This window comes from Meleagris gallopavo, chromosome 4, assembly GCF_905368555.1.
Source record: "Meleagris gallopavo chromosome 4, MGAL_WU_HG_1.1, whole genome shotgun sequence".
NCBI classification, from domain to species: domain Eukaryota; kingdom Metazoa; phylum Chordata; class Aves; order Galliformes; family Phasianidae; genus Meleagris; species Meleagris gallopavo.
The window spans coordinates 56,485,329-56,513,071 of NC_139407.1; the positions used below are offsets into that span (position 1 = coordinate 56,485,329).

The 27,743-nt window shown below is 38.6% G+C and overlaps 1 protein-coding gene across 3 annotated transcripts in view; it reads right to left on the reverse strand.

Moving 5' to 3' along the window:
- CC2D2A (coiled-coil and C2 domain containing 2A) overlaps positions 1 to 27,319 on the reverse strand; it is a 47,261-nt gene extending 19,942 nt beyond the window's left edge. For 2 of the 3 annotated variants that reach the window (XM_085223447.1, XM_085223445.1), the window contains exons 1-21: positions 27,224 to 27,319; positions 26,026 to 26,256; positions 24,949 to 25,074; positions 24,471 to 24,570; positions 20,248 to 20,336; positions 19,602 to 19,703; positions 17,721 to 17,819; positions 16,840 to 17,010; positions 16,515 to 16,668; positions 15,096 to 15,232; positions 14,746 to 14,877; positions 14,439 to 14,648; positions 12,816 to 12,916; positions 9,253 to 9,393; positions 8,717 to 8,873; positions 7,941 to 8,173; positions 6,863 to 7,040; positions 4,933 to 5,089; positions 3,721 to 3,868; positions 1,097 to 1,235; positions 209 to 412 (exon numbers count right to left, since the gene is read on the reverse strand). In XM_085223447.1, the coding sequence (XP_085079573.1) occupies positions 209 to 412; positions 1,097 to 1,235; positions 3,721 to 3,868; positions 4,933 to 5,089; positions 6,863 to 7,040; positions 7,941 to 8,173; positions 8,717 to 8,873; positions 9,253 to 9,393; positions 12,816 to 12,916; positions 14,439 to 14,648; positions 14,746 to 14,877; positions 15,096 to 15,232; positions 16,515 to 16,668; positions 16,840 to 17,010; positions 17,721 to 17,819; positions 19,602 to 19,703; positions 20,248 to 20,336; positions 24,471 to 24,570; positions 24,949 to 25,029 (2,733 nt within the window). In that variant the 5' untranslated portion in view covers positions 25,030 to 25,074; positions 26,026 to 26,256; positions 27,224 to 27,319. The remainder of the gene's footprint in view (positions 1 to 208; positions 413 to 1,096; positions 1,236 to 3,720; positions 3,869 to 4,932; positions 5,090 to 6,862; positions 7,041 to 7,940; positions 8,174 to 8,716; positions 8,874 to 9,252; positions 9,394 to 12,815; positions 12,917 to 14,438; positions 14,649 to 14,745; positions 14,878 to 15,095; positions 15,233 to 16,514; positions 16,669 to 16,839; positions 17,011 to 17,720; positions 17,820 to 19,601; positions 19,704 to 20,247; positions 20,337 to 24,470; positions 24,571 to 24,948; positions 25,075 to 26,025; positions 26,257 to 27,223) is intronic. The other variant, XM_085223446.1, reaches the window with a different exon arrangement.
- Positions 27,320 to 27,743: the final 424 nt, after the last annotated feature.

Consider the following 27,743-nt stretch of genomic DNA (forward strand, 5'->3'; position numbering starts at 1 on the left):
ATTTGAAGGAAATAGTCTTAATTAGATCAAAATAACACCAGAAGAAACTGACAGAATACAATTCCCATTTTTTAAATGTCAGCAGAGCTGTACATTCTTTATGGGCCTAACTGACTTGCAAGTCAAATCTTAACATCAGGACTAGAAAAGAAAGAGGATGTTTTACTAAAGGATGACATACTTGAAACAGTTTTGGATAACGATTTACCTGGAAAAGTTTCTCACTGATTTCTCGTTCATGTAAAGGGACTTGCTTATAGTTTCGGAACTCTGCCACCTCCTCATTCCTGAGCTGCAAGAGTCGGAATCTCTTTGATCTATTAAATTCTTCATCAGAAACAAAATTAAATTCTTGCTGCAACTGCTCCAGTCTGAAGAAATCAGGAATATTGGCCTCTCCACTACTGGCAACCTAAATCAGGCAAAAAGTTATTACTCTTTTTGTACTAAGGAAAAGAAGTCTGTAAAACAATTCTTGCAGAGTCTTACATGCATATTGCAAGAATGTTCTTGTTCTATGCAGAAGCAGTCAAGATGGATCAAATTGAGAACAAAACATGTAATGTTTTAAAACAGGCTTTTGTTGAGCAAAGAATGAGAACACAGAATACACTCTGGAATACTGCAAAATGCTTTCTCCCCTACACATAAATCACTGAAGGGTAACAAAATTCTAACATAGCAGAGTGATCCAGGAAACTGTACTGAAAAGGTGATTCTTTCACATAACTTCAGCTACATAAACACCTCTCCAATTTGATGCTTAGCAAAGTCCCAGCTTCTGCAATAAACTAAAATTTGTGCAGCCTTGATTGATGAGCAAATTCCTATTTAATACATACAAGTGCAGAGGAAATACTCCAGCACTTTAAAGAAAAAAATTAAAAATTGTATATTACAGTAACATTTAGGTATGTAATTAATCAGCTTGCCTATTTTCTATTTTTCACCATTAGAAATCTACTGAATTAATGCATTAATAAATCATATTTTTAATATGCTTCTTAACATTCACACAAGTACATCCATCAGAAATTTAACTTGGAACTGGTGTTTCACAGCTCCATTACCCTATAGCTCTGAAAAAGCCACTTACCATAATCATCTGCATCAGAGCTGCATTGTTTGGGTCATTTGGATCAAGTTTTGTTTCTGCTGCCCACTTAGCCAATTTCTTCATGTCAGTTAAGCCCGATGTGCCAATGGATGCAATAGCATCAATATTTTTTAAAGCACTGAAAGACAATAGGCAGAACTAGTGTCAGATGATTCCACCTAAAACATTTAATAAGAAAAAATATATTTAAAGCAATCTTGGAAAAACAAAAACAAAACTAATAAAAACCCCTATAACCTGAAAATAAATTCCATTACACAATTCTTAAACAACAAACCTCTCACTATAGGAAATCTTGCTATCCACTCCCCTACCTGCTCATTTACACCTCTATGCCATTTTTCACTTCAGCTGAAATGAAGTAATTCCTTCTGTCAGCACAGTGTAGAACAGCTGACTGAAGGTAAATTAATTGTAAACAAAGCAAACAAACATTAACAAAACACCAGAAAAAAAACCAAAAACACACACAATCAACTCTTCAAACACCTGAAGAAGTGATACAGAAGAAGCATCTTTAAAACCTGCATAGGTTTTGTGATTCCGCTTATAAAACATGCAGACTCAAAAGTAAAGCTATGCAGCTGAGGGAATGGTGAACTACAAAGGAAAGTGAGGCAGAAAGATGCAGGAACTGCTAAAAGGGAACTCTGATACAAGCTTTCTCACTGCAGAAAACTTCTACTCAGTTACAGCCTCATTTGAAACACTGAATTTGACTACTTTTCTACAAATAAGAAATGTTTTTTGCATGCTCTCCATGCCTTAAGATGCTCAGTAATTCAAGCATTTATCATATCTACACTATCACGTTTCTAATTACTACAAAGTAATACTTTCATGATTTCTGTGAGTCCACCTAACATTCTGTGACAACCCATACTTAAGTGAACTTCCCAGATTTACAGCCCTTGTCTACGCAGTGTCTAAAATCCCATCTTTGGTCTGTCTCCTCAACAGCATTTCTAGACAGAACCTGAACCTAATTCACCTTCCTGCCAGGTCTGGAACTGCTGCCAGCACCCTGCTCTGCTTGCCACATTCAGATCCTGTAGGGCCATGTGCTGCCTGGTAATGAGTGCACTGTGCTGGCTTGTCCTTGGCTTCTCACTTGTACCCACCTACTTGTACTCACAGTAGTCAAGTGTGGGAGGTAGTCAGAAGGACATCTGTACAATGACTTGCATATCTGCATGCTCATTAGCTGTATGCCACAGAATGTGGATGGTGGCCTGGTTCTCGTTAGGTGTCCTTGCTTTCTACTTATTAAAGCATTCTTAAAAATAGAATACTTAGATAACTTACAGATCATTCTCAAGCTTGCTTAGAACCAGCCAACATACCTAGCAGTTACTGCAGTAGCAGGTAAAGCAGCAACATTAAGATTTTATCATTAGAGCATCTTGAACAAATACACACTGAATCACAGTTGAGCTGAAAAGCCAACAGGCAAAGACTAACTTCAGGCATGAAAATCTTGCATCAGACTTTCACAGCAGACAATGGAAAGTCACAGACGGTGTTCATCTCTAAAAGGTGATCCAAATAAGAGCGTTTTGCACTGAACATCCTCCTAAATTTTCCCCATTTGCTGCAGAGACAAACTACTGTAATTTTAGTCTGTCAAGTTTGAAGTCAGCCTTTGGAAATGCATCTTTATAGTTCTTATCTTATGCTATTCCAGTCTCATTGAAGCCAGCAACTTATTTATCTGCTGATCAGCCAATTACTCGAATGGCTGCAGCTCGAGTCAAAAATAGTATAAAAGTGATGCAAGTGCCATGCTCTAGCTTCTAAATAAAAAAATTTGATAGAACCCAATCAGCTGGAAAAATTACTTTCTCAATTTAATAAGTATGGTAAAATTCTTAAGGCTTTACAGTGAAGTTACCTGAGGTCATTACAAAAGCATACTTTATGATTTTATCAGAATTATACAGAAAAAAAAAAAAGCAACAGTAAAATGGACAAGTAAACTACCACGTCCAACATGAAGCCACAGGGCAAATCAGAGTGTTTTGAGTGGAGTAATATTAAAATACTAATTTCTGCAGCTCAACACATTTCTGATGGGACAAAACTAATTAAAAATATTATCTTGGAATGATACAGATGTGACTAACTTCCTAACTTCTTTCTTACTTAAAACTGATTTATTAACTTCTACTGTTTCCGTACTATAGTTTTTATCATTAATGGGAAAAAAAGCATTTATAACATGTGTCCCAGAACCCACCCCAAATGCACTTCGTAGAAGAAAAAGATGCAGCTTCCAATCTTTGCAAAAAATGATTACTGGAAAGTTCCTTACCAATATAAGGCAAAATCTGGACTACAGCTATGTCTTTGAGTACCATAAAAGTGAATTTAATCAGCTTGAGTCTTGTTTAACATTGTCTATAAATAACTTACTAAAAGACTCTAGTTAGAAATGTCATTTGTTTTACCAAAACGTGTAACATAAAATATCCACAGGTGCAGAATAAAGTATTTAAACTGAAGGAAAAAAGCTATGACTATTCTTGACTATGAAAATCATCTATTCCATTATACAGTGGTTATAACACTTTTCCAGGAATCACTGAGAAGCTGTATCACATTACCTTGGAATTCCTGTGTTTTGCTGAGATACTGGAGGAATTAGGGGGATTCCTTTTTCTCCAACTGCCCAAGAAACACTATTAGATACTTTCCCAGAAGTCATTAAAGTCATTTGATTGCTACCATCAGCTTCAAATGAAAAGGATACATCTATTGAGGGAAAATAAAGTAGTATATTCATGTATGTTTATAGTATATCACAGTGTATTTATCCATTCAAACAGTGTCTAGACAGTTTTAAAAATGCTTCCCCAAAATAAGTAGTCAAATTACTCCTTCCATACAAATGCACAACTTACATGAAACAATGTGACTCTGTTGCAGGCTGTAGAGAAGAACTCCACTCTACAGAAAAGACAGATTCCATTCTGCCTACAGAAAGGCTTTCCATTGCACCACAAAGAAACACTGGGTCTCGAAGGGTAAGCCAAAGCTTTTTTTCTTTTCCTTCACAGATGCATGCTATTTCACATTTCTGGTAATTCTCAGATTTAGTGCATGTATTCTTTTTATTAATGAGACAGAAATTCGCAGTCAAAAGAATTATCCATATCTGAAATGTCAGTCCTAAAGGTCTGTGGTACAAAACTGTGTATATGGTCACCACAGTTAATGACATTTAGACACAAATGTGTTGTAAAAACCTTCCTTTCACAATGCTCTTCTTGATGACTTTTTAGTGGTTGTTCTGCTCTATTTCTACCTGTATTTCATGGATTGTACCTTTGTGTGTCAGTTATCTCATAATGCAGTTCAAACATTATATAAACTAAAAGTTCTGCGTGTTACATTGGTCTTGTTCTCCTTTTTCCTACCTCTCCCTCATTTTAATTTTCCATTTTGAAATCCCAATGGTCAAATGTTTTACAGGATGTCATTATACTGAAGACTTCATCTGCATATACATTTCTATAGTCAGTTCTTCAGTGCTCTGAAGTGTCAAAATTGCTGCAGCTATGCTGATTAATACCATATGCTTGCTTTGCACTGTCAGAGGCCTGATTACTTAAGTACTAAATAAACAATTAAAAAAAAAAAAATACACAACTTCTATAGTTAGTAGAGCTTCTCCAATACTATAAGCCAAGTAATAAAAACACACATTGGTGTTAACTGAATTTACTCCAAAAATTATGTCAGCCTGTTACTCCACGTGGTTTCAGCAAAACGAGCAGCACTGAAGAACTGAATTGAGGAAAAGTGATGTTCCCTACCACTCCCAACTCCTTCATGGTCCAGCCTCACACGCTGATTGCTGCTGAACTCTATCTCCTCCATGGGAGCGCTGCCTGTCAAAACTGTCGTCTCAGGTACAGGGATGAAAACTTCAGCCAGCAAGGTGGTACTGCTCAGACCTGTTGTTTCATAGATCTAGAAAAACCCATGGTGACAGAAATAAATAAATGAATAAATTCTTCACAATGTTTTGATGAGAAGTTGAAAGCTGAAGGAAGCAAAAACACTGTTAATTATGGGAATGTATGGGAATCATAGAATGGTCTGGGTTGAAAAGGACCACAATGATCATCGAGTTTCAACCCCCTGCTATGTGCAGGGTCACCAACCACCAGACCAGGCTGCCCAGAGCCACATCCAGCCTGGCCTTGAATGCCTCCAGGGATGGGGCATCCACAACATCCTTGGGCAGCCTGTTCCAGTGTGTCACCACCGTCTGTGTGAAAAACTTCCTCCTAATATCTAAAAACCTAAACCTAAAATCTAAAACCTAAACCTCCCGTCTCAGTTTAAAACCATTCCCCCTTGTCCTATCACTATCCACCCTCGTAAACAGCCGTTCCCCCTCCTGTTTACATGCTCCCTTCGAGTACTGGAAGGCCACAATGAGGTCTCTCCAGAGCCTTCTCTTCTCCAAGCTAAACAAGCTCAGTTCCCTCAAAGTTTTTTCATAGGAGAGTTGTTCCAGCCCACAGATGATTTTAGTGGCCCTCCTCTGGAGCTCCAAGAGCTCCATGTCCCTCCTGTACTGGGGGCTCCAGGCCTGGATGCAGTACTCCAGATGGGGCCTCACAATCACCTCCCTCTCTCTGCTGGCCACCCCTTTTTTAATGCAGCTCAGAACAGAGTTGGCATTCTGGGCTGCAAGCACAAACTGGTGGCTGATGTATGGCAAACTATGGGCTTTAAAGAGCATCATTGTACAACATGCATCTGCTTGGTATGAGGGATTCTGGCATCATGGATTCTGTCTCACGACAGACCAAGTAAGGCACACAGTTCAGTTCTGACAGTACAGCAGGCTGCCTTGCTCTTTCCTGGCCAGTTTCAGACACAGAGGGCTTAAGAGTGATTTCTCAGTCCCTGTTTAAATGTTTTTAAATCAAAGTAGATGGTATTTCTCATGCCTCTTGTGCTGTGTGTTACGCAAATTGACAGGTGATGGCTTATACGCCCTCCTCTGCGCTGCCAGTAATAAGTCACCTGACAAAAAAAGAAAGCAATCAACTGACTAATTCATTAATTCATACTTCTTACAAGAGGTAGAATTTTTTTGGTTGTGCTTTTTGTTGTTTGTTTCGGTTGTTTTATCTTTTTTTTTTCTTTGGACTTCACTGCACTTAATTTGGTCAACAGAGTAATAACGGAAGTTACTTGTACTGAGTTTTTTTTTTTTTCTTTCCCAACAAACATTATTGTGTTTTTATGATGTGGATAAGAGTGTACTAAGAAGAATATTTTGGAAAGTTTACCTGCAATAAAAATCAGGTTTTCTAAAAGAGGCTGCTTTGCTAACATATTTAGTCATGCCCCAATTACTAGCTTCCCCCATGCAGCTCACAGTCATGTCACAGGCATGTATACACATAGTAACAGATATGTATTACATATATTACTTTGAGAACAAATCTTTGTTGGTCACAACAGCCAGATCAAAAGTTTAAAAGAAATATAATAATAATAATAATAATAATAATAATAATAATAAAATCTTAGTGCAAGTATCAGAAACATAGCAGCAAAGCTGAAAATTTTGCTACTAGAAAAGCAAAGAAAGGCAATAAAAGATGGATAATTTAGAAAGGATCCTTCTCTCCAACACTGCTGTAGAGCAAAACACAAGCATTACAGAAGGAATTGCACTTCATATTATCTTTTCAAAATACACTATTATAAATCATTACCAACCTGTAGCTTCAAACTCTCTGGCCAGTTGAATATTTGTAAGTTGAAAATCTGTCCAAAGTGAACTCTGAAATCTGAACTTAGTGGTCGAGTAACAGTCCTTGACACTTCTTTGGAGTTGAAAAAGACTTTTATAAATGCTGAGCGTTTGTTTACATCTTCTCGTCGTAAAACCTCTGCCCTGTAAATGTGTCAAACGAGTGGTGAGAACAGTTTCAATAACATTTATACTTTATTTTTAATGAGAATCTGATGCCTCAATGGGAAACGGAAGCCAATTGCATGAAAATGGAATTCTTCTAAAAACGTCACTAAGTTAAGATCTGTAATTCAGGACTTACTTTATGTTCTCATGAATTATTTAAAGCTTATTTAAAAACAAACAGGTGGAATATTAGATCCACCATCTCTACCTTCATATAATAGGAGATATTTAAGGAAACAGTTTCCTTGTTTCCTTCCACCAGGGCACAGGATACGCTATCACAGCGCATTAAGATTCTTAAGATTTCAGTCACTAAGAACAGAACAGCCAAGCCCTAATCCCTGATGAGGCAAATTACTGAGTTACGATGAAAAGAAACAGCTTTTAAATGACTTCAATTTGTCAGATGTACGGAGTGTGTAAATGCAAAAAGTAATACAAAAGTGTACTTATTTTATCCACAGTGGAATCTTTAGGTAATGACATCTTTCTCTTCTTTGCTGGCTGCAGCACCTGGTTAAAGGACTAGCTATGGTGAGAGTGGTTGTGCCCTAAGCAACCTACACTCTCATCTACAAGCACCATCACAACACCACAACCGATTTCTTTATGTACACTGTCCTACAAAGGTGCTCAAGAAACATCAGAAGGTTCAAAGTGAATGTGTAGTTATGCATTCTCCAAGCCAGTATGTATAAGTTTACATGTGACTTGAAAAATAATTAAGTTACATCAGCTTCAGAAGCAGAAGTTGAAGGTTTTAATCATTAAGCTAAACAGAATGGCAAGCACACATTTTGGAAGTTGTAGAGGTAAGAATCAAATAAATAACAGTGGGTGATCACTGTAAGAAGTGTATTACAACATTTATCTTACCGAGGACACTGCTCACTTGGAGTTATGCTTCCTGACAAGACTAGTTCAGGAATTAAAGCAGGCTCTCCAGGTTTCCTTCTGAAGTTGTTAGCTTTTTCTCTAACCTGCTGCTCTATTTCCAGGCTATCGACCATTTTAGGTGGGATGGGTTTCATTGGTTCTTCACCAAGATCATAATCTTCTACTGATTCTTCTTCTTGAAGGTCTTTCCTCTTCTTTTTCTTTTTGGACTTCTGCATATAGAAATAATGATGTTCTACCTGTACTATTTTGGTCAGTATAGCTTTTTTCCTCTTGCTCTCTTGGTTCACAGCATGTGCTGAACAGGAAATAATGGTGTAATTTTCTAGATCTCTGTACAGAAAGAAGACTTCTTGTATTCTGTAGTACTGTTTCAGATTTGGAATTCAGCAATGCATTCCATTGATAGGCTTCAAGAACATGATGTGCTTCAAACAAAAACATTTGCTTAACGTTTAACACACAAAGCAACTGTTTCTTGTATGTTTTGGTTAGCAGCAGATATCTCTTTTAAAGTTACCATGTGTGCTCTCTTGGGAGTGAAGAAAGGTTACTCAAATAGCAGCTACAGTTCTTTGAGATGCATTGTCTGCATAGATGGACAAAGTGAACACACATGCAGTAATAACTTCTTAGCTTAGCAGCTGCCTATTCTGACATTGACTTTTCTCTGTACTACAAGGATAAGCTTTGAACATACTTAGTAATAATCTAATTTTTGTGAAGCAATGATATCAACAATGATTTAAACAAACCTGTGCCTTCTTCCAGGACTTCCACTCTTGTAATTCACTTTTATACTCCTCCATTTTCTTTTCATATTCTTCCATGTATTCTTCTTGTAATTCACTTATCTCAGCCTGAATTTCTGCTTCATATGCTTTCTCATCTGATCTGTGATCAACTTCTTCCCTTTAAAACAGTTGTATAAACATGATGTATAAATTAATGTAAACACTGCATTAAAGATTATCATATATAGCATAAGTCCACTTCTCCATGAATTAATTCTATTGTATCAAAAGCACGGTATGTTAAAAAAAATACTAGCACAGTCTACAAGAGTTGACAGCAGATAGCTACCATCCAAAATGAATTTAATTACTTTTTCTTCACTTGTTAGACTTTGTTACAGTCATTACATTCTTCCCTACTCCAAGTCTGGCAAGCCCAACCAGCAACAGACACTACTCAAATCCTTACTTTTGCACCCTTCACATCCCAAAACGGCTCATCTCACTGAAAGCTCACTGCTGGCAAATGAAATACAAAGAATGTTATCAAAACATACTTCCTCAAACAAAGCTTCATGGGTGTGTTAGTGAACTTCTGAAATTCACGGAGGGACTTCATTTCTTTCCAAACTTTTATAATACTTTTAAGCAACATTCTATCTTTTTCTTGCTCAGCATCACGAAGCCTTCTGGTTTGCCTAGAAATATATAAACATATGTACAAAATCAGACTTATATAAGTCAGTGGAACAATACAGTGAAAAGCTTAGATACCAAAAGCCAATTGATGTGGTTTTCAATATGATTGATGGCTGCAGTAGTTTAAATCCAAGGCGCATAAAAACCAGATGAACTTAAAGATGACAGGATTTGGTTTCCTTCACTATCAATACTCTAGGCTCTAGTCTCATGAACTTTGGACAAGCTGACTTCAATTACAGTTCATTCTCTAGAGGCTTCTAAGTCTTCTGAAATGCTTATTACAGCTGTACATCATTAAAAACATTTTAAAGTCAATGCCTGTAAACAACAGCCCAGGAAACCAATGCTGCTGCTATGAAGTAATGCGTATTAGAATCATACATTACAAAATATGTTTTATACTCAACATGCTTCTAGTTCCACTAAAAAACACTCGTAAAGATGAAGTAATGTAGTAATGTATGAAGTAACCTAAGTAGCCCTACAAGACTCTTTACACAAACAAAAATTAACAGGGCTCTTTTGCCTCAGACTTGGTATTTCACATTTCTACCCTCCAAAATGTTTGTAGAACAGATATTCATTTGCACCTTTAATGATGAACACACTCCGATGTCAAGAACAACAACAGACTTTTTCCAGTACTACCCTGATAGCTAAACATGCCCAGTACCAGTCATGTGGGGTAAAAGAAAGAAAATAAGATGTCAACTAAAACATTACTTGTAATACTTGGAGAGCATGGAAGAAAGGGAGCCTGAGTTAAGCTCAGAGAAGTAACACGTAATACGTTATTTAAAAGCACAAGCAGAGATAGCAAAAAAAATAAACAGAAGTTAAAATACAGACTTTTTGGAAAATAAGATGAGCAACTGCTCCATTTCGCTAGCTAGCAGTTATTACTTATCCACGTAGCTTGAAATCCCTTTCTTTTCTGTTCTACAAGATGAAGTCAGAAGACAAGAAGACGCTTAAAGACAGCAGGAACACAGCGGTCAGTAATTATGCCTATGTAATTTATTCTACGTGGAAGCAGGACCTTTCAGTAGAGAATCCCCTCTTCTGAAATACATCAGCCAGAAGAGCAGGAAACCTTCAATCTGAAGCATATAATGATTTCCTCTTCAGCAAATGGAAATAGAAGGGCTGAAATTGCTCATTTGCAAAGCTTTTCTGCACTTAGATGACACTCCTTGCTCAAATCAACAGAAAACGACAGCTCTGATGTTTAGACAGTGAAGAGAACACAGCAATTACGTTATTAGAGGGTGGAGGAAGTATTATAAAGATTATTTTCCATGCTATACTCTCTTCACATCTGCAGTTTTTCACGAGCACTCCACACTGATCTTCAGGGAAATGAAATCTTAAAACCGAGACAAAGCAGACCAGATGCTTTTACCCACATATGTGGTCCCAGTTAGGTGAAAAAGCAGGACAGTAACAATCCTGAGCCTATCTGAGCCTCACGTGTAACAGCTTCCAACAGAGCTGCTGCCAAGAAGAATTACAGATACAAAAGCCCAAGAGTAGCCCCAGCCAAGCTCATCTCACATTACTTCCACAACACTGATCTCACTGATCTCAGTCAAATTTCTCCTGATTGATAACAGTGTGACACTAAGCTAAAGCAAGCACACAAGACCTAGAGAAGTCTTAAGATATGCAGAAGGAATTCTCTAATTGGAATTAACAACCAAGCAAGGCTCAGGGATAGTGCCAGAATACAAGAGCCACCCTTTCATAGTGAACCCTCTTATTTCTCATCTGCTTTCCCTGGTGAGAGCTCCTGTCTCTAAGGTATTGCATGGTAACTGCATACCTTTTGCTCCTATCAGATGTGTTGAAATACTAATAATTTTTTTTTTTCTGATGGAAGACTTTGTCCTTCAGTATGAACAATATAGTATAAATATACTCCAGTATGTCCTGCACAGATAACAATATATGGCAAGTCAGCATGCATAAAGGATGAAAATATGAAGAAGCAACTACCAAACTAAGGGTACTGTGGATGTGTAAGTATAAGCTGGTGAAGGTTCCAAGACTCGTAGCAGGATTGTGATTCAAAAAAGAATGTGGATTTTAATTCAAATTATATTATAAACTTTACTTATGTGATCCACTATAACATTTTAGACTTGATATTTTTTTTTTTATTTTTTTAAAATTGTTATTGCCCAGTTTCACACTTTGATAAACTTTCAGATTCCAAAAGTAATGCCCCCTAATTTACTGTGTTGGCCCATGGTGTCAGAGGTGGATGTGGGGTGGTATGGCAGCAGAAGTTGACCCTTCCCACCAATGCTCCATGTTGTTGCTGCGAGACAGATGGCAGCAGAGGGGCAGTTTAACAAAAGGGCAGCTGACATGGAAGTGCAGATGAAGCAAAGGCTCTCAGAACTCAGTTCCTCCATGGACAAACAAACCTGTCGACACTCACTGACACGTGCTGAACGTTTATGGAGACCAAACAGTGAGCACAGTGTGGCAGTGGGTGGTGTGTTTCAGCAGTGGTGACAGCAACATGAAAGACAAGCTGCATTCCAGATAGCCACGCACAGCTGTCACACCTCTTCACAAGATGAAGAGCACCTTGACCAGCTCATCCATACAAATGTTGAAAAGTAGTATTTTGTAGCTGAGAATTTTCTCTTTGAGTGCTATTGTGTTCTTTATATGTTTTAGGTTCCAAGGAAATAAATAGGAAGCATTACTTCCAGAGCAACCTACGTACTAGTAAAAAGGCTGTTCAGCTTAGATTTCCAAAATAATTTAGTTTTTATCATGCTGCTTATACTTACGGCTCACTAGCTACCAAAATAAATACTAACTTTCACTACCAAGCCAAAAACTGGAAGATACTTTTGCTATCCAGTTGCTGTCCAAGAACAATAACTGTAATATCATAAAAGAAAACTCTACCATTTTATATTAACCCACTGGCAAAAAAAATAAAAGTGACCAACACACCTAAAAATGTACAGTGAATCAAGAATCAAGAGAACAGTTTTGATGCCAAGTGCCTCGTGTAATGAGAACAAGGGAGCTGGAAAAAAACCAAGCTTTTTTGTCTGTTCAAACATCTGCTCATCACTTGCAGTATTGTGTCAGCTTCCATGCGTCAGCTGACCTTATTTTAACTGAACTTTAATTGTGCAAAGAATATCAGTAATTTCTAAGTAACCAATAAGAGATAATCAAGTTAGACTACTTTTGAATATAAGATTTCTACCCACGCTGTATTTTCTTCATGTTTTTTCACTCAGCTTATTGGTAAAATTTCTTATGCCTTCAAAATTCTTCTAGAACCATTTCCAAGACTGTAAAAGTTCAGTATAAATTATATTCTGATCCATCACAGAACAGGAAAGGAATACAGTTTTTAAAAGCATTGAGTTAACAAATCCATACCTACCTGATTTCAATTTTGTATTCAGGTATGCTCTGTTGTGCTGTAGGACCAGAAGCACCAGCACTGTCAGCACTACACTGCACAGCATTCCTCAAAGCACGTAGCTTAAATGAACAAGGAAAAGGATTAACAGATAGTGTGACATTTATGAGGCATACAGTACAATACACCTCTGAATTGTCTTGCTTCTTTAATTAGAAGATTATGGTTTTGCCACGTCTGTGAGGTGCTGATTTTTTAAGGTGAAATTCTAATTTGGATCCCTAGACACAAGGGACATCTGACTTGGACCACTGTGTCAGACCTAGACAAGGGGGCAAGACAGATGCTGAGAGCTCAGCAAAGAGAAGAAAAAAATAAATAAAAGATGAGCCCAGAAAAAAAACAACAAACAACCCACAACAAAACAAAGAGCTCTTTGGGATAAAAATGTACACTAGAGGTAAGCCCAGGAAGTGAAGAAACAAGAAAAATGAGAGGACATGATGAGTGAGTTACAGAAGCTGGGCAACAGCACAAAAAAATTTAAGTGTAACATACTGCATTTTACAACTGAAAGACCAGAAGGTTTGAAGATGAGACAGGCCTGGGAACAACAGCACGGGTTCAAATACACTTCTGAAACCATGTTTTGATTACAAGGGGCCGCACCTTCAATTACCATTAGAAGATATGCATCACAGAATTACAGGGGGTGGAAGGGATCTCTGTAGATCATCAAGTCCAACCCCTCTGCTAAAGCACAGTAGATTACCCAGGAAGGGGTCCAGGCATATCCTGAATATCTCCAGAGAAGGAGACTCCACACTCTCTCTAGACAGCCTGTTCCAATGTTCTGTCATCTTTGCAGTAAACAATTTATTCCTCATATCTCTGTGTTCCAGTTACTGCTTGTTACCCCTGTCACTGCTGAACACTAAAAAGAGCCTGGCCCCATCCATTTGTCTTCCACACTTTTGATATTTATAAACAGTGATGAGATCTCCTCATGAAGTAAGTAAATACAAGATGCATTCTCCTAAAGCAGCTGTCCAAAAATTATACACGGTTGTGAAGACAAAAGAACACAGAAAACTGACTACAGGAGATAAATATAAGAAAGAGTGGTGTGATAGGAAATAAAATGATAGTTATCACATTGCTGTAGTTTCTCTGAGCGTTGATAATACTGAATGTAAAACCAGAATGGCTAGCAGATCTGCTGGAAACGAAAGTAAATACAACCAGAGTAGGAGCAATGAAATTACAATCAAGGAACAGTCTGTTTGAACAAACTGAATAAACCAGAGAGATCGTACAAATAAGGACAAGTGAGCATATCACTGAAAATGTACACTGGCATACATACTACAAATGAATATTGACATACATTGACATGCATACTACAAATGAATCCCATTGGCATTTGAAGAAAAAGATTTCAAAACAGATTTTGAAGCAAAGAGTAACCGATTCTAAAATGAGGACCAAAAGGACCTAATGTCTATCCTAAACCTCCCCTTGTCTCAGTTTAGAACCATTCCCCCTTGTCCTATCACTATCCACCCATTGAAACAGTCATTCCCCCTCCTGTTTATACACTCCCTTCAAGTACTAGAAGGCCACAACGAGGTCTCCAAAAAATACCTTGTCCGTGAGAAGTTCAGTAAGATTCTTCTGTTTTCTGGCTAAATACTGATCATATAGCTGAGCCAGTTTAGCTGCTAACACATGTTCACGGCTAAAACAGGGATGATGTGTGAATATTAGTCCAGAAATATCAATATCCAACTGAAAGGGCCCCTGAAAATCTCCAGGTCCAACGAGATACTGATTGGCAGCTGTTGTTTTTATTGCCTGAAAGTAAGTAAATAAATAAATGGATTTACAAGTCCCAAGACTTAAACTGTAAAATAGTTCAGGCTCCCAATAATAACAAATTAAAAACACCTACCTTTCTATAGATTGTTTCAAGTTCTGGTGCAATGCCTTCTTCCAATGAGAAGACTGGAGGCCTAGTGGAAGACTGTCTAATTGGATTAGGCAATGCTAAGATTCTGCCATCATCACCAAACCACTCTTTCCCCTACAAGCGAAGATAAAATATATTGTTTCTTCCATATCTAAATGACTTGTAAAAAACAACTATGAAAGAAAAGGTGACTATGAACTGTTTCTGACTAAAGATAAGCTTTAGAACCAGATTACCACGATCTTCTACTTACTGATGGCTTATACAATAGCAAAATCAAATACTGATAAATAAAAAGTCTGAAGACAGGTAAGAATACAATGATGACTTACTTGCTCCTGTCTTAGAATTCTGTTTTCTAAAATATTTTGATTAGATGGTGATACAAAGGGTCTTTCTTCTGCATAAAGACCCTCATCCTCAATGTACCTAGGCTGCACGTTTTCAGGCATCTTCTGAGAAGTAGGCACTAATAAGAAATTATACATAAAAGCATGTAAAATATCTTAAAATTGCCATTCTAGTTTGCTTATTCTGTAACAGCTTATGCTGTGCATTCTTTAAATAAATGGTACTCCATATTAAGCATGCTGCCAGCTGTATATTTCTAAGTTAAATTTAAAAAAAAGTATATAACAGAAATAGGTCATTTTCTTTATCAGGACAGATCCACAGGTTAATTCTATCATAAAAGTACCACAGATCCTCCAAACAGGTAATTAAACATTTGCTTTAAATATTCTTTCAATAAATCAGTGGAGTTTCGTTTTAATAGTTTCTTTTCTACCCCTGTAAAACCTTTCTAGCAGTAACAATTGATTACACAAACATTTTGAAGCCACTCTCAGATAAAGTAAAGCCTTAACTACTATTGCTAGTTTGGTTCAGTCTACTCTTGTACAAAACCCAGAACATGCATAAAAACTCATGTTAACCAGTAACAGCAGGCAGGATTCTTTAAACACCATTTGCAGCACAACTTCACTGGTATGTATGTATGGGCTTAGTACTTTTTTAAAGAGCACTCTCTGCCTGCATCCAAGAAGTGAGTAATTATACCAACAAATACAGTAAGTACAGCAATCCCCTACATCAGAACCCAGCAGAACACACTGGAAGCAGTCAGAACTCAGATGCCAGACATGAAAAAGGAGAGGAACCAAATGTCAAAATTTTGGTATTTCGTTCCAAGTTGTCCTGGTATCATTTTAGTTATCTATCATTACAAAACTCATTTCTGTTTCGTTCACTTCAAACATTAAATAGCAAGTGATACATCACAGAAATCCTAACGTTACATACATAGAATCACAGAATCATTAAACGACTTTTGGCAAGCTTGTCATATGGAAAAAATTACAGATGTGTTCAAGTAAATACCATATATTATGCAGCACATGAATCACTTTTAGTACCATACACTGTAACCTGCTGTATATGCTAAATAACATAATAGCTAAAGCCCAGTGAAAAAGGGGCCAGCCACCTTCCACTTACCACAAAAGGCACTATGTTATACTCCAGAACAACCAATGTGCCAGCAAAGCACGTAGCGATCTGTGAAGGTTTGCATATCACTGTTAGCCCATTTGGTCAGATCTTTTCAGACAGAGACTTACCTGGATGATCAGTGTCAAACACAGCCCTTAAATCTCTCCCTGCTGCCAGTCAGATACACAGTTTTTCAGTAGATCAAAGAGTGCAATGCTATGCAAAGTCCAGGAAGAAAATTGAATGCACCATCTTCATACCTGTTTGCATGCTGGGAACGAACAAAAATTCTTTTTCTTTTTGCAGCTGTTCAGAGTATCTTTCACAATCAGCAGGCTTCATTACTAGAAAATCTTCATCTGTCTGTCCCATAATGAACAGATCAGTATCTTTAACTAGGAGTGCATCTTCATCCTACATTCAGGTGCAAACATTACCATTAGCTCACCTATTTCTTAAAGTAGAGAATTTTACAAAGTATACTTTCAGAACGTTTAAGGAAACAAAAGCTGCCGTTTTGTATCAGATAATTAAAATTAATTCAAGTCTGATTAAAATTATGAACATTTATTCTATAGCTCACACCATTTCATCCTCCTCTTGTTCTTCCTCATTGGTTTCTACATATTCTTCAGCCTCTTCTTCATTTAATTCACTCCTTTTCCGTGCTCCCGCCTTTATACCCTCTGGTTCAGGGTCAAAACTTAAGGTAAAGAAATTATATGCTTCTTCAGCAGAAGGATAATCATTCTGGGCCTGTGAAAAGAAAAAAAAAAAAGTCATATAAAAATGTTTTTAAAGAAACTTAAGGCAAGCAAAACTATCTTTCCATTAATATTAGCAGCAATGGCAAGTATAAACACTTATTACTGGAGAGCTATTTGCTCTGGAAGAGACCCCACACAAATGCTCTAAATGATTGAAACATTTTTAAATGATACACTATCAATGAGAGAAACAACGTTTTAAATTCTGGCTATAATACAGACATCATTATACAATGATGGATAATAAAAATGCAGATGAATCACTTAAGGATAAATTTATAATTGTATTTTGCCTGTGCAAGATTGGAGCAGCTTTGAGCGTTAGGATGAAAGCTCCAATAGAAGAATTAACATGAACATTTTTTGACTATGAACATTTCTGTTCCTTTAACTAAGAGTTGGTGCATTAAATTGAGAGGATTTTAAAAGAAGGAGCATTTTCATCCAAGTTCCACAAACTGTGTACAGATGGATATACTTCATTTTATGAAATTAAATAACCCCGTGTCATACTTATGTTTGGTTTCCATCTCATACTCCAATTGTAGGCATATACTGTTGGAGAATTTTTAAATTTCACAAACTTCTTTTCTCTGCTCAAGGCCAAGTTCTGCTTGCTTACTCAAAGAGAATCACAAAGCCATATAACGCTTAAATAAAATGAATGTCAGTTATTGAAATGAAAGAATTGGTACTTACCTGTGACTTCTGCTTGAGTTCTTTCACAGAATCAGAAAACTTCATTTTTGATGACAAGAGAGATTCATCCCTTTGCATCTCTCCAAGTTTATCACCAGCCTGAACCAAAAAAATAAATAAGTTTTAACACAATGGTTCATCAAAAAAGCAAGAAAATAAACTACAGCTGAATACTGATTTGATTAGATGTTACCCCCTGAGGGAGAGTAACAAGAAATCTGCCCATCCCGGGGACTGGAGAAAGGAAAGGCTGACAGAGCACAATCCTGGAAGCTGAGGCAATGGTGCTGTTGCCCAACAACACTGCCCACAGAGAGAATCAATGAGCCAAAGACCAGCTACATCTACTGTCTCTGTTGCAATAAGGAATAATGTATTTGCACTCAATAAAAAAAAAAAAAAAAAAAAAAAAAAAAAAAAAAAAAAAAAAAGCACTCTCCATTGCTTGGGTGCCTGAATACAAACTTTTTTTTTTTTTCCCCCTCTCAAAAAATTATTGTAGGCTACTCTGAAACCCTGTGGATGACATTCCCCTGCCTTCTCAAGAAAGGAAATAGCACAGTTGTCCTCTCCCACCTTTCTGAAGCTTCAATCCAGGCATGCCCAACTCACAGCCCACGTGTGGCCCAGCACAGCTCACAACACAGCCTGTCCTTTCCCTGCCCCACGTGCCATCATGGAGGCGGTTCTGTGCTGCTGAGTGGCCAGGCACAACCATCACTCAGCACCAAGGAAACACTGGTGCACTAGGAACCCCATGTGGGCTGAAACCAGGACACAGGGAAGGTACAGTGCAGTGCTAACTCAGCTGATGGCAAATGATGTTATGGATTTTGTTACACTTGCTAAACACAGTCCTATGAACAGCAAAAAATATGCAGCCACGCTTTCTGGTTTGATAAAGAAATTTGTGAACAGGTTTCAAGACTGCAAAAAAAATAATCATCCATTATTCAGGTTTATTTGCAACTTCATTTTCAATCAGCATAAATACATTACTTGTGAATTTTCATATGGAATGTATGGAGTTGCAATCTAAAATTTGATCATGTGTCTTTAGCAGACTTTTACAAGACCTCTCCCATCAGAGACAAACATCCCTCACTTCACAGTTACACCTCAGTCACACCACTGTTTTTTGGCAGTATTTATACTTGTGGACAATTATTGTCAAGGATGAAGCACAAGAAGAGTAAAATTTCAACAAAAATTTCTGATGAACACCTTGAGAGCTCACTAAGAATTGCAGCCACTGCCATCAAACCAGTCTGATGCATTAGTTTCACAAACACGGGGCCACATACCCCACTAAATGTTATGTTTCTATTGCTCTCCTTTAATATGTTTTAATAAAAAAAAAAAAAAAGTTTTGTTACTTTATACACATTAATGATATCCTATGTTTAATGATAGCTGCTCCAAAAGTAACAAAGAATATCTGTGCCAGTCTTACAAGCATAAACTTTGTTAGTTGGTTAACACAGAATTACTTTTCTAACAAAGAATATGCTTACACTAAAAATATATATACAGAAAATAGCGACAAGGAAATGCAAATACAGTGCAATGACAAGGCTAATGTTTAGTGGTTACAACATTTAGTGACTGTACTACGCAAATTTATGTATAATAGATCTATAATAGAGTGCCCCTTTCTGTAACAGTAACTTAAATACTTCAAGGTATCTTAAACAACAGAAGTAATGAACCTATAAATGACAAGTTTAACAGGATACCTATACTGTAATTAAAGAAAAATGATTATCATTAAACATTAAAAGCAGTAATTGGAGAGGTTCCTTTTAACAAAAGCAAACAATATAATTTTAGTCACAAAATGAATGAAACTGATATTCTGTAGTTGAGTCCTAGAGCACTTACCCCTTTATCCAATCTGAGTTCTGCTTTCCTTTGTCTGATGCTTTTTAAATGCCTTGGCCGTGGACCCAGGTCTTCCTGAGATAAAGAAGCTTCTGCTTTTGACTGAGCAAATAAAAAAAAAAAAAAAAAAAGCTTAGTGGTAATATAAAAATGTAATAACACCAAAGTTACAGTAATTCCCAGGAACTCAACATCTCATGCATGCTTGCATTAGGGACTGAATCTTTTAACTATAATAATCAGCTTAAGTGCTTTTTAGACCTAGATGTTGATACTCCTTATTAAGCTGCAGGGTAAACTTGCAAGCAGATCCACTCATTTCAAAAGAGCGTAACAATGTTTTTGATGCAAATATACAAGAATCTTGTAACAATTTCATAATTTTAATTATTACAAAGAATAACTTTTATAATAGAAGCACAACTGAAATATAAACCTCAGAAGAAAAAAAAAAACAACACCACCACAGCATAAAAAAGTCACTGGAAAAATAACTCAAATCAAAGAATCAATCAAATATTAATTCAGCCTTAGAAATAGAAAAGCAGATAATCCAATCAGTCACACGTAACACTAGGAAAGCAAACTGAAGCTGTTGGTACTTCGAAGAAGAAAGCCAACCAAAGAGAACTTCTGAAGGACACACCCTGGCTGCTCTGAGTTTCTCTCTCATACGCTCCCTGATGGAAAGTTCTGAAAATCCCATTCTTGATGTAGAAGGTACAGGGGGCAAGCCTGAAAGAGAAAACACACAGTGACATGATTAAATGGATTGTTTTGTAAAAGATATTTTAAATTATGTAAAATAAGCTTATGTATAGCCCACAGATTCCCACGTTCCAACAAAAAGCATGAGAAAGTAGAATTGCGTTTGTTTTTGCAATTCAGACCTTACAGACCATTAATTTAAATGCCTTAGTTGCAACAAATCTAGCTTTTACAATATGCTCTTACAGAATTCCTATTTGTTGTAGCCTTTAAATTAGTGTTCCCAGAAAGACCAGACTTTTCTTTCCAAAATTTAAAGTGAATGAGAATTCATCTCCAATCAAACTTATCAAGACCTCGTTTTCATTTGGGGATTGATGGGATTCCTCCCCTTATCTTCTACATCAGATAGATAATGATCTCTTCTGGCATATTCAAGCCACTTCTGTAGAGCAACCCCATACCCTATTGTATACCTCAATTTCTAAATAGAAAGGATAAATAATTATCCTGTTGTTTATAAAAAAGCTATGGTCTCGGGGACAGAAACACAAAGGAGTGGATGCCTACAACCCACACTCTCACATGAAATGGTTAAGTGCATACTGTAAATGAGATTGCACGTGGGACCAAATGACTGAAGTTCCACCAACTTTCTGTATTGAGCAGAATTATGTTTGTGTTCTACACATTGCTTGGAGGCAGCACCCATTTCCCTTCGATTGGGCTGCACCACCACATTCTGGAGGGTCACATTTATCCTCTTCACAAAACCTTCCAAAATATTTTAGCTGAAAATCGCTTAGAAACCTAACAGCTTGAAAAGTGATCAGTTCAAGGCTTCTCTTATTGAAAGGATTCATTAATTTCTTCATTAATGAACCAGATTCTAGTTGCATTTTTTTCTCATCTGCCAGTTTGAACCAGCCTATTTGTAAATATTTAGAAGACAGTAAGAAACAACAGCAGGCCTATATGAGCCAAGATGAGGTTGTCAAGCCAACTGCTCTTCAACAGGCATTTTATCCAGCCCTGTGATGGTTTAGGAAAAAACAGGTTCTGAGTATGTACTATAGCAAATGTCTGCCATTAGGAAATATTTTGACAGAAAGAGGTGGATACAGAGGGGGACCTGGAAGTCACTAGAAAACTACATTTAAAAAGATGAGCAAGTAACAGTTATTAAATTCAAAGCCCATACTGTTTGGGTATTCTCAGAATCTGCTGAAATGAAGATTCTGTACAAGATGTGCAGGCAAAGCATATCAGAAGTCTCATTTCCTGATGGACTTCACTCTTAGTTTCTGGAAATAAGAAAAAAAAAAAAAAAATCCTCTTTCACAGAACTCTGTTCTGTTTTCTGTTTGTTTTACTACCTGGAGGCATTCAAGGCTGGATGTGGCTCTGGGCAGCCTGGTCTAGTGGTTGCACATAGCAGGAGGACTGAAACTAGATGATCATTGTGGTCCTTTTCAATCCAGGCCATTCTATGATTCTATGAAATTGAAGCCTATAGAAAGTTCTGCACACAGAAAGGCCGTGTCTCCCAGAGAGAGAAATGAAGGACTTAATTACAATATAAAAAGCCTCTAAAATCAGCTGTGGAATATTCATCATTGCAAGTCTCCATGGTATTTTTTTGTGTTTAAAGTGATCCTAATCCAGTGTGTAAGAACATACTATACTTCATTGGAGCAATTGTTTCATTTCAATTTCATCCCAATTAATCAAAAATGACAAACAACAGATAAGAATCTGCTTTCAATTTCCTGAAATACGTGACAATTCCCTGTAAATGCTTCCAGACAAGTCAGGTTAGAGTGAACAACGTAAACATTCAAAAATAGTGCAGAAATACTCAGCCATCGCTTACAGCATCTGCAGAACTGATGTTCCACATGTAGAAAATTTTCTTCATGAATGAATCAATACCTTGTGATAACAAGGGAATGATGCTTTTTGTATGAAACGAAAAATATTTTAAGCCTTCAATAGTTGTGGCAAAATTAAATAAACGCATCAATTACTGTGAGATTCTGTAGCTCCTTGGAAGAAAGATCACACAAATGTTTACTTTATTTCTCTGTGCATGGAATTTTATCCTGCTTATGTGAACGGGCTCTACAATCAAGTAATTTTTTCTTAGCTTTAAGATATACTTAAGAAGCGGGAGAAGACAGACATCTACAAGAGCACTATGCTGCAAGATCACTTTTTCAGGACCGCATCAAAGCAGTTCACACTGTGTTTTACACTGGAAACACCATTATCCTACAATGGATCTGTATTTCACTCCATACAGATATGAGTAGCTAGATAGACAAAATTTGGAATTTTGTTATTCTGACTGCTGGACTGATATATTGCCACATTTTTCAATTTAAGAAAGGTATACAGGCATCTAAAATGTATCCCAACGTGACCGCATGGGAACTGCTGAATCACGGCCTGAACCTCTGATTGACCACCTGAGGCGAGCAGTGAGTCAGCCACCGGAGCACAGGTGAAGACAATTCTCCTGTGCTGCCGAAAGGGGTGGAGCCTGCTGCACCTCTCCTAGACCCATTTAAGAGCTGACTGCCAGTAGGAAAGGATCCCTTCTGGAGATCCACTCTGCTAGAGTTTCATAAGCGAGCCCAGGATATGGGTAAGTGTCCTATCTTTTCTGCTTTGGTGTAATAACTGCATGGCCAAGCTCTCTGGTACATCTCATAACTATAACATCTGTACATTCACTGACTGTACAATGATACTAAATGAAAACAGTAAAGTTCTATCATTGATTGCATTAGAATAATAAAGAGCAAAGTCTGACTGAACTGCTGAAGACCAACAGGAACAAACAACATCTGCTCTGCCTATGAAAAGAAGAAATAGATACGTTATATTTTTTTTGAGGAAAGTTTGTCATACTGGGACCAGAATGAGAACGTGAATGTATAACGCAAGCATGGAAGAAAGCAAACCCTTGAGGGACGTCACAAACTCAAAGTTCTGCAGCTGTTTACCATCACCCACTTGCATTAAAATACAGTCCCCTTTTCATAAAAAGGTTTGCGTGCGTGTATTTTAACACCACAGAGGCACTATAAACAAGAAAGCAATACAAGAAGTGGAGAGCTATTCCTTTTTTAAGATGAGTGTCTTCGGAAAACAAAACAGACTGATGACCTGTATTGCTATTAAGTAAACCACTTTAATTCAGATCACCATGTGCTCTCGTTCCATCATAACAAAGCTAACAGAATTCCAGAAAACAGGGATCTCAGAAGAAATAACAGTGAATTTTTATTGAGCAAGATCTCTGAGGAAACAAAAACTTTTCAGAAAGGAACTAATGGCCAATTCTCCTTTCAGTGCACTGCTGTGCTGTTTATTCTTGGGAAAAAGTGTTTCTGTAAAATAAAACCACCATCACTAGAGGGTGTCCCTCGATTTCCTCACAAGATCCAGTCTAACAGCTGTTGGCCTCCACGTGCCTGCAGCACATCCCCTCCAGGAACACGCAGGCACAAAGATCTTCAAAGAGAAGCAAACATTCCTACACCACAGGTGCCCACAACAAATATCACACTCTGGTAGAATAAGGTTAAGGACAACACGTTTCACATTGGCACTGATGATGAAAAGCCTGAAATGGGTTTGGGTTTTATTGACTTTTTAATACACTGCTCTTGATTAGCTCTTTTATAGAGCCTATTTACATAAGCCCATAAAGCTCTGCAGATGGATTCACAACGTTAACGTTCCCCGAGGTATTCAGCAGGAATATTACAGGGATTCCGCTACAGAAGTTCACCGTTACTGGAAGGTCCCAACAGGCTCCATTCCGTCCCATTCGGCAGCGGGACGTTCGCTTCCCACGGCCTCGCCCGCGTCCCTCCTGCACGCCCCTTATCTCGGCGAGAACGGAGGCGAGCAGCCCGTCAGCGACCGCGGACATCACCGAACGCTTCAGCCACAAAACACGCGCTTTACATTCAAACACGCAAATCCTTTCCGCCCAAGGCAAAACTCTGTTAAAAGCGCGCGTTTGAAAACCGTAGAATCGTTCAAGTTGGGAAAGCCCGCGCACACGTCCGCCCACGTCGCAACGCCAGCAGCAACGCCAGCACCGACCGCCCCCGCCCCGCCCCGCCCGCGGCCGGCGGAGTCACTCACTGCGCGGCGCCGGAGGAGCAGCGGCAGCCGGGTCTGTTGCCATGTCGGTGGCGTTCCCTCGCTCCGCCCGCAGCTCGGGGGGGCCGGCGGGTCCCGGCAGCTGGAGCGGGACAGAAATGAGGGGGAGAACGCATGAGCGAGGGGAAGAAGGGGAACGGGACGAGGCGCGCCCTCAACAGGGCGGCCGCCAGCGGCACGACCCCCGACCCTAAAGGGGAGGGGAAAAAAGCGCGAGCGCGCATGCGTGGGTCGCGCTGAACGCCGTGTACGCTTGCGCGGCGGGCGCTGTGCTCGCCCTCTCGAGCACTGTGGAGCCTTACGGCGCCGCGTGCACTCCGTCCCGTCACAGGTGTCATCGCTAGTCTACGAGAGCCCAGCTAAGGAGCTTCCCTGTGCTTGCCCCACTGTGGCCTTTAGTAGGCCACAGCAGTGGAACTCAGTGAAGTTAGAAAATGCAGCTATACATTTGTCTACTTACATCCCTAAGGCATCTTTCTTCATGGCTTATCTCCTCGCACCAGTTGCTTGTGTCTGTGGAGAGTTTTGTCCCTCCTGCCATACTGATGGAGTTCTCAGTTCAAGCACGATTGCTTCTAAAGTAGTTCTACAGATCAGAAAGCAGGACAACTGTTTGAGACTAAATTACTTGATTACTTGAGACTAAATATGTTTAACTAGTGTTCGGAAGATAAAGTAACCGGCTATCTTACATACTTTTAACTAATTCTATTTTATATTGATGCAATTCACAGCTTTATGGTAGCTAACGGTGACGTGTTTGTGCAGAAATAAAGGGTAACTGCAAACCTGCATTAGCTACAGTAGTACAGATTATATGGATCTGTGGATTACAAGAGCCTAACGGACACTACTTTGTTATTAATTATTTTCTTGCATATACAAATGAGTGCCTGTCGCTCAGTGAAATATCATACAAGCATTTGGGCTGGAAAGTACCTTGAAAGGCTGTCTAATCCAAGTACCCTGCACTGAACAGGGGCACCTACAGCTGGATCAGGTGCTCAGAACCCCATCCAGCCTGACTTTGAGTGTCTCCAGGAACAGGGCGGCCACCACATCTCTGGGTGACCTGTTATGGTGCCTCACTACCCACACTGTAAGAAAATGTTTCCTTACATCCACTCTACGTCTCCATCTTTTAGTTTGAAACCATTTCCCCTAGTACTACCACAGCATACCGTCACTGAGTGCTACTATTGCTTCACCTCAGCTGTTTGTTTGTTTGTTTGTTTTTTCCTCCCACAGAAAGCTTGCACCAACAATACTGATCTACCACCTAACAGCACAATTTAGTCTGTATTTTAAAAATCCTGTGTGTCAACGGTTTACGGGCTGGTTCAGTCCGGTTCCGTGACTAGAAGGGCGGAGGGATCCGCGGATCCGCGCCCCCGGAAAAGGAAAATAGGGGACCCCGAAATAATTGAAAACAGCGGCAACAATCTGAGGTGAAACAAACTAATTTACTAAATATAGTATCAGCAGAATATAAGGAGAGAGAGAGAGAGTGTGTGTCTGGAAGGTGGATCGGCCTCACCACAATGCTGAGATGAGAAGTGCAGTCCAGTTGAGCTGATGAAGAAGCGCAGGCAGAGAAGCGCAGGCAGAGAAGAGAACATCAGGTGACCTTGCCAGGAGTTATATCTCCTCGCTGACCGCAAAGTCCCCTGGGGAAATGTAGTTCTTCTTCTCCTCCGGACAAGCACCCGGAACTTGAGCATCAGCAGTCAAACCCCCAGTGCATTACATGATGTTATGATGTGGAATACTGATAACCAGAAATCATGAAACCATGACACTGTGAAATAACTCACAGGAGTAAAACACAGGAAGCTTTTCAACACCCTGCTGTACCTCCTTTAGCAAGAGCGCCTGCACAAATTATCCTATTTCACCATCCGTTCTTTGTACTGGATATGTAAGCTCATGCATACTTTCCTCAAAGACTGCAAACAACCCAGGCAGTACTCTAACTGTTGGAAAATGCCTAGCATAAAGGCAGAACAGGCAGAGGAGAAATTACTTTGTTATCTTCCACCTAAGCATATTCCCTGGTCTCCCCAAAGGATTTCCAGATTGCTAAACAGCATCTCCAGGTTGCACAGGGAACTGAACTTGCCCTAAGATAGTGGTTTTGTTAGGCAAACAGGACGCTCCCTAAGCACCTTTGCATTAGCACCATTTACACCAGCACCTTGCACAAGTGCTAAGTATGTTGTGCCTGCAAACTACAGTGTTTCCTGGCTGCATGCAAGTTTAATCAGATAACAGCTTTGTGGCACAAAAATTACAACACTGCAAGAAGCTGCAGCGTTTTTTTTTTTGCTCAGCTCATAAACTTTTTTATATCAAACTTTTATGTATCACATTTAAACAGTCTCCTGAAGGCACATGAAAATGGAGAATGCTGGCAACAAACCAGAAGGGCCTTATGGCCACTTTCTTTAACAATTCTTTATCATTTCTTGAAATTAAGTACAAGAGCAGCACCAAAAAAAAGAAATAGTGAACAACTGAAAGCGAGTACACTAAAGCTCTCCATTAGCTCAGAGGCTGTCTCCAAAGCAGTAAAACCCAAAAACAAACAGAAGTTTCTCTAACTTCTCTTCACAAAGTTACATCAAGAAATACATGGAACACCACTCTGAAGGTTTTGGATTCCTAAATCTGCCTCACCCATGAAAACATGCAGAACACTGTGATATGATATCTGAAGGAAAATAATTGTTTCCTACCTGGGTTTTCTGATGCAGCAGCTGTGGGACTGCCAGCAGCCAAGCGCAGCAGCCTCCCCTAGCAACAGGCTGCTCTGCTTTTTAAAGAGAAAGGCTCAGATTCTACCCTTTCCGCCACTAAAGCCATTCTGGAAGACTTCTTTTGTTTTGTAGACAATTTTTTTTACAGTAAGAGGGAAAGAGAAAGCTGTAAGTAAAATACAGGGAAGATGAAGAAGTGATTGCAACTCCTGCTTACAGAACCTCATCCCAATCATTGCATACTTGGAGTGGCAGAAATCTGTCAGTGCTATCAGATAGTTTGTAGAAATGTGGATTGTCTTATATGCGGTTCCTAATTTTTATAGGTACAAAGCAATTTATAGTATTCCTAAAAAATCTGGAAAGATCTTTTCTGCTGAGCCAGATTGTTAAGAAGTAATTTCTTACAATAACATTTGCATCAGTATCTTTATAACAACCAGAATAAACAACACTATGGGTACTAAATGGAGTTGTTGCTAGACCTGTTTATAATTGT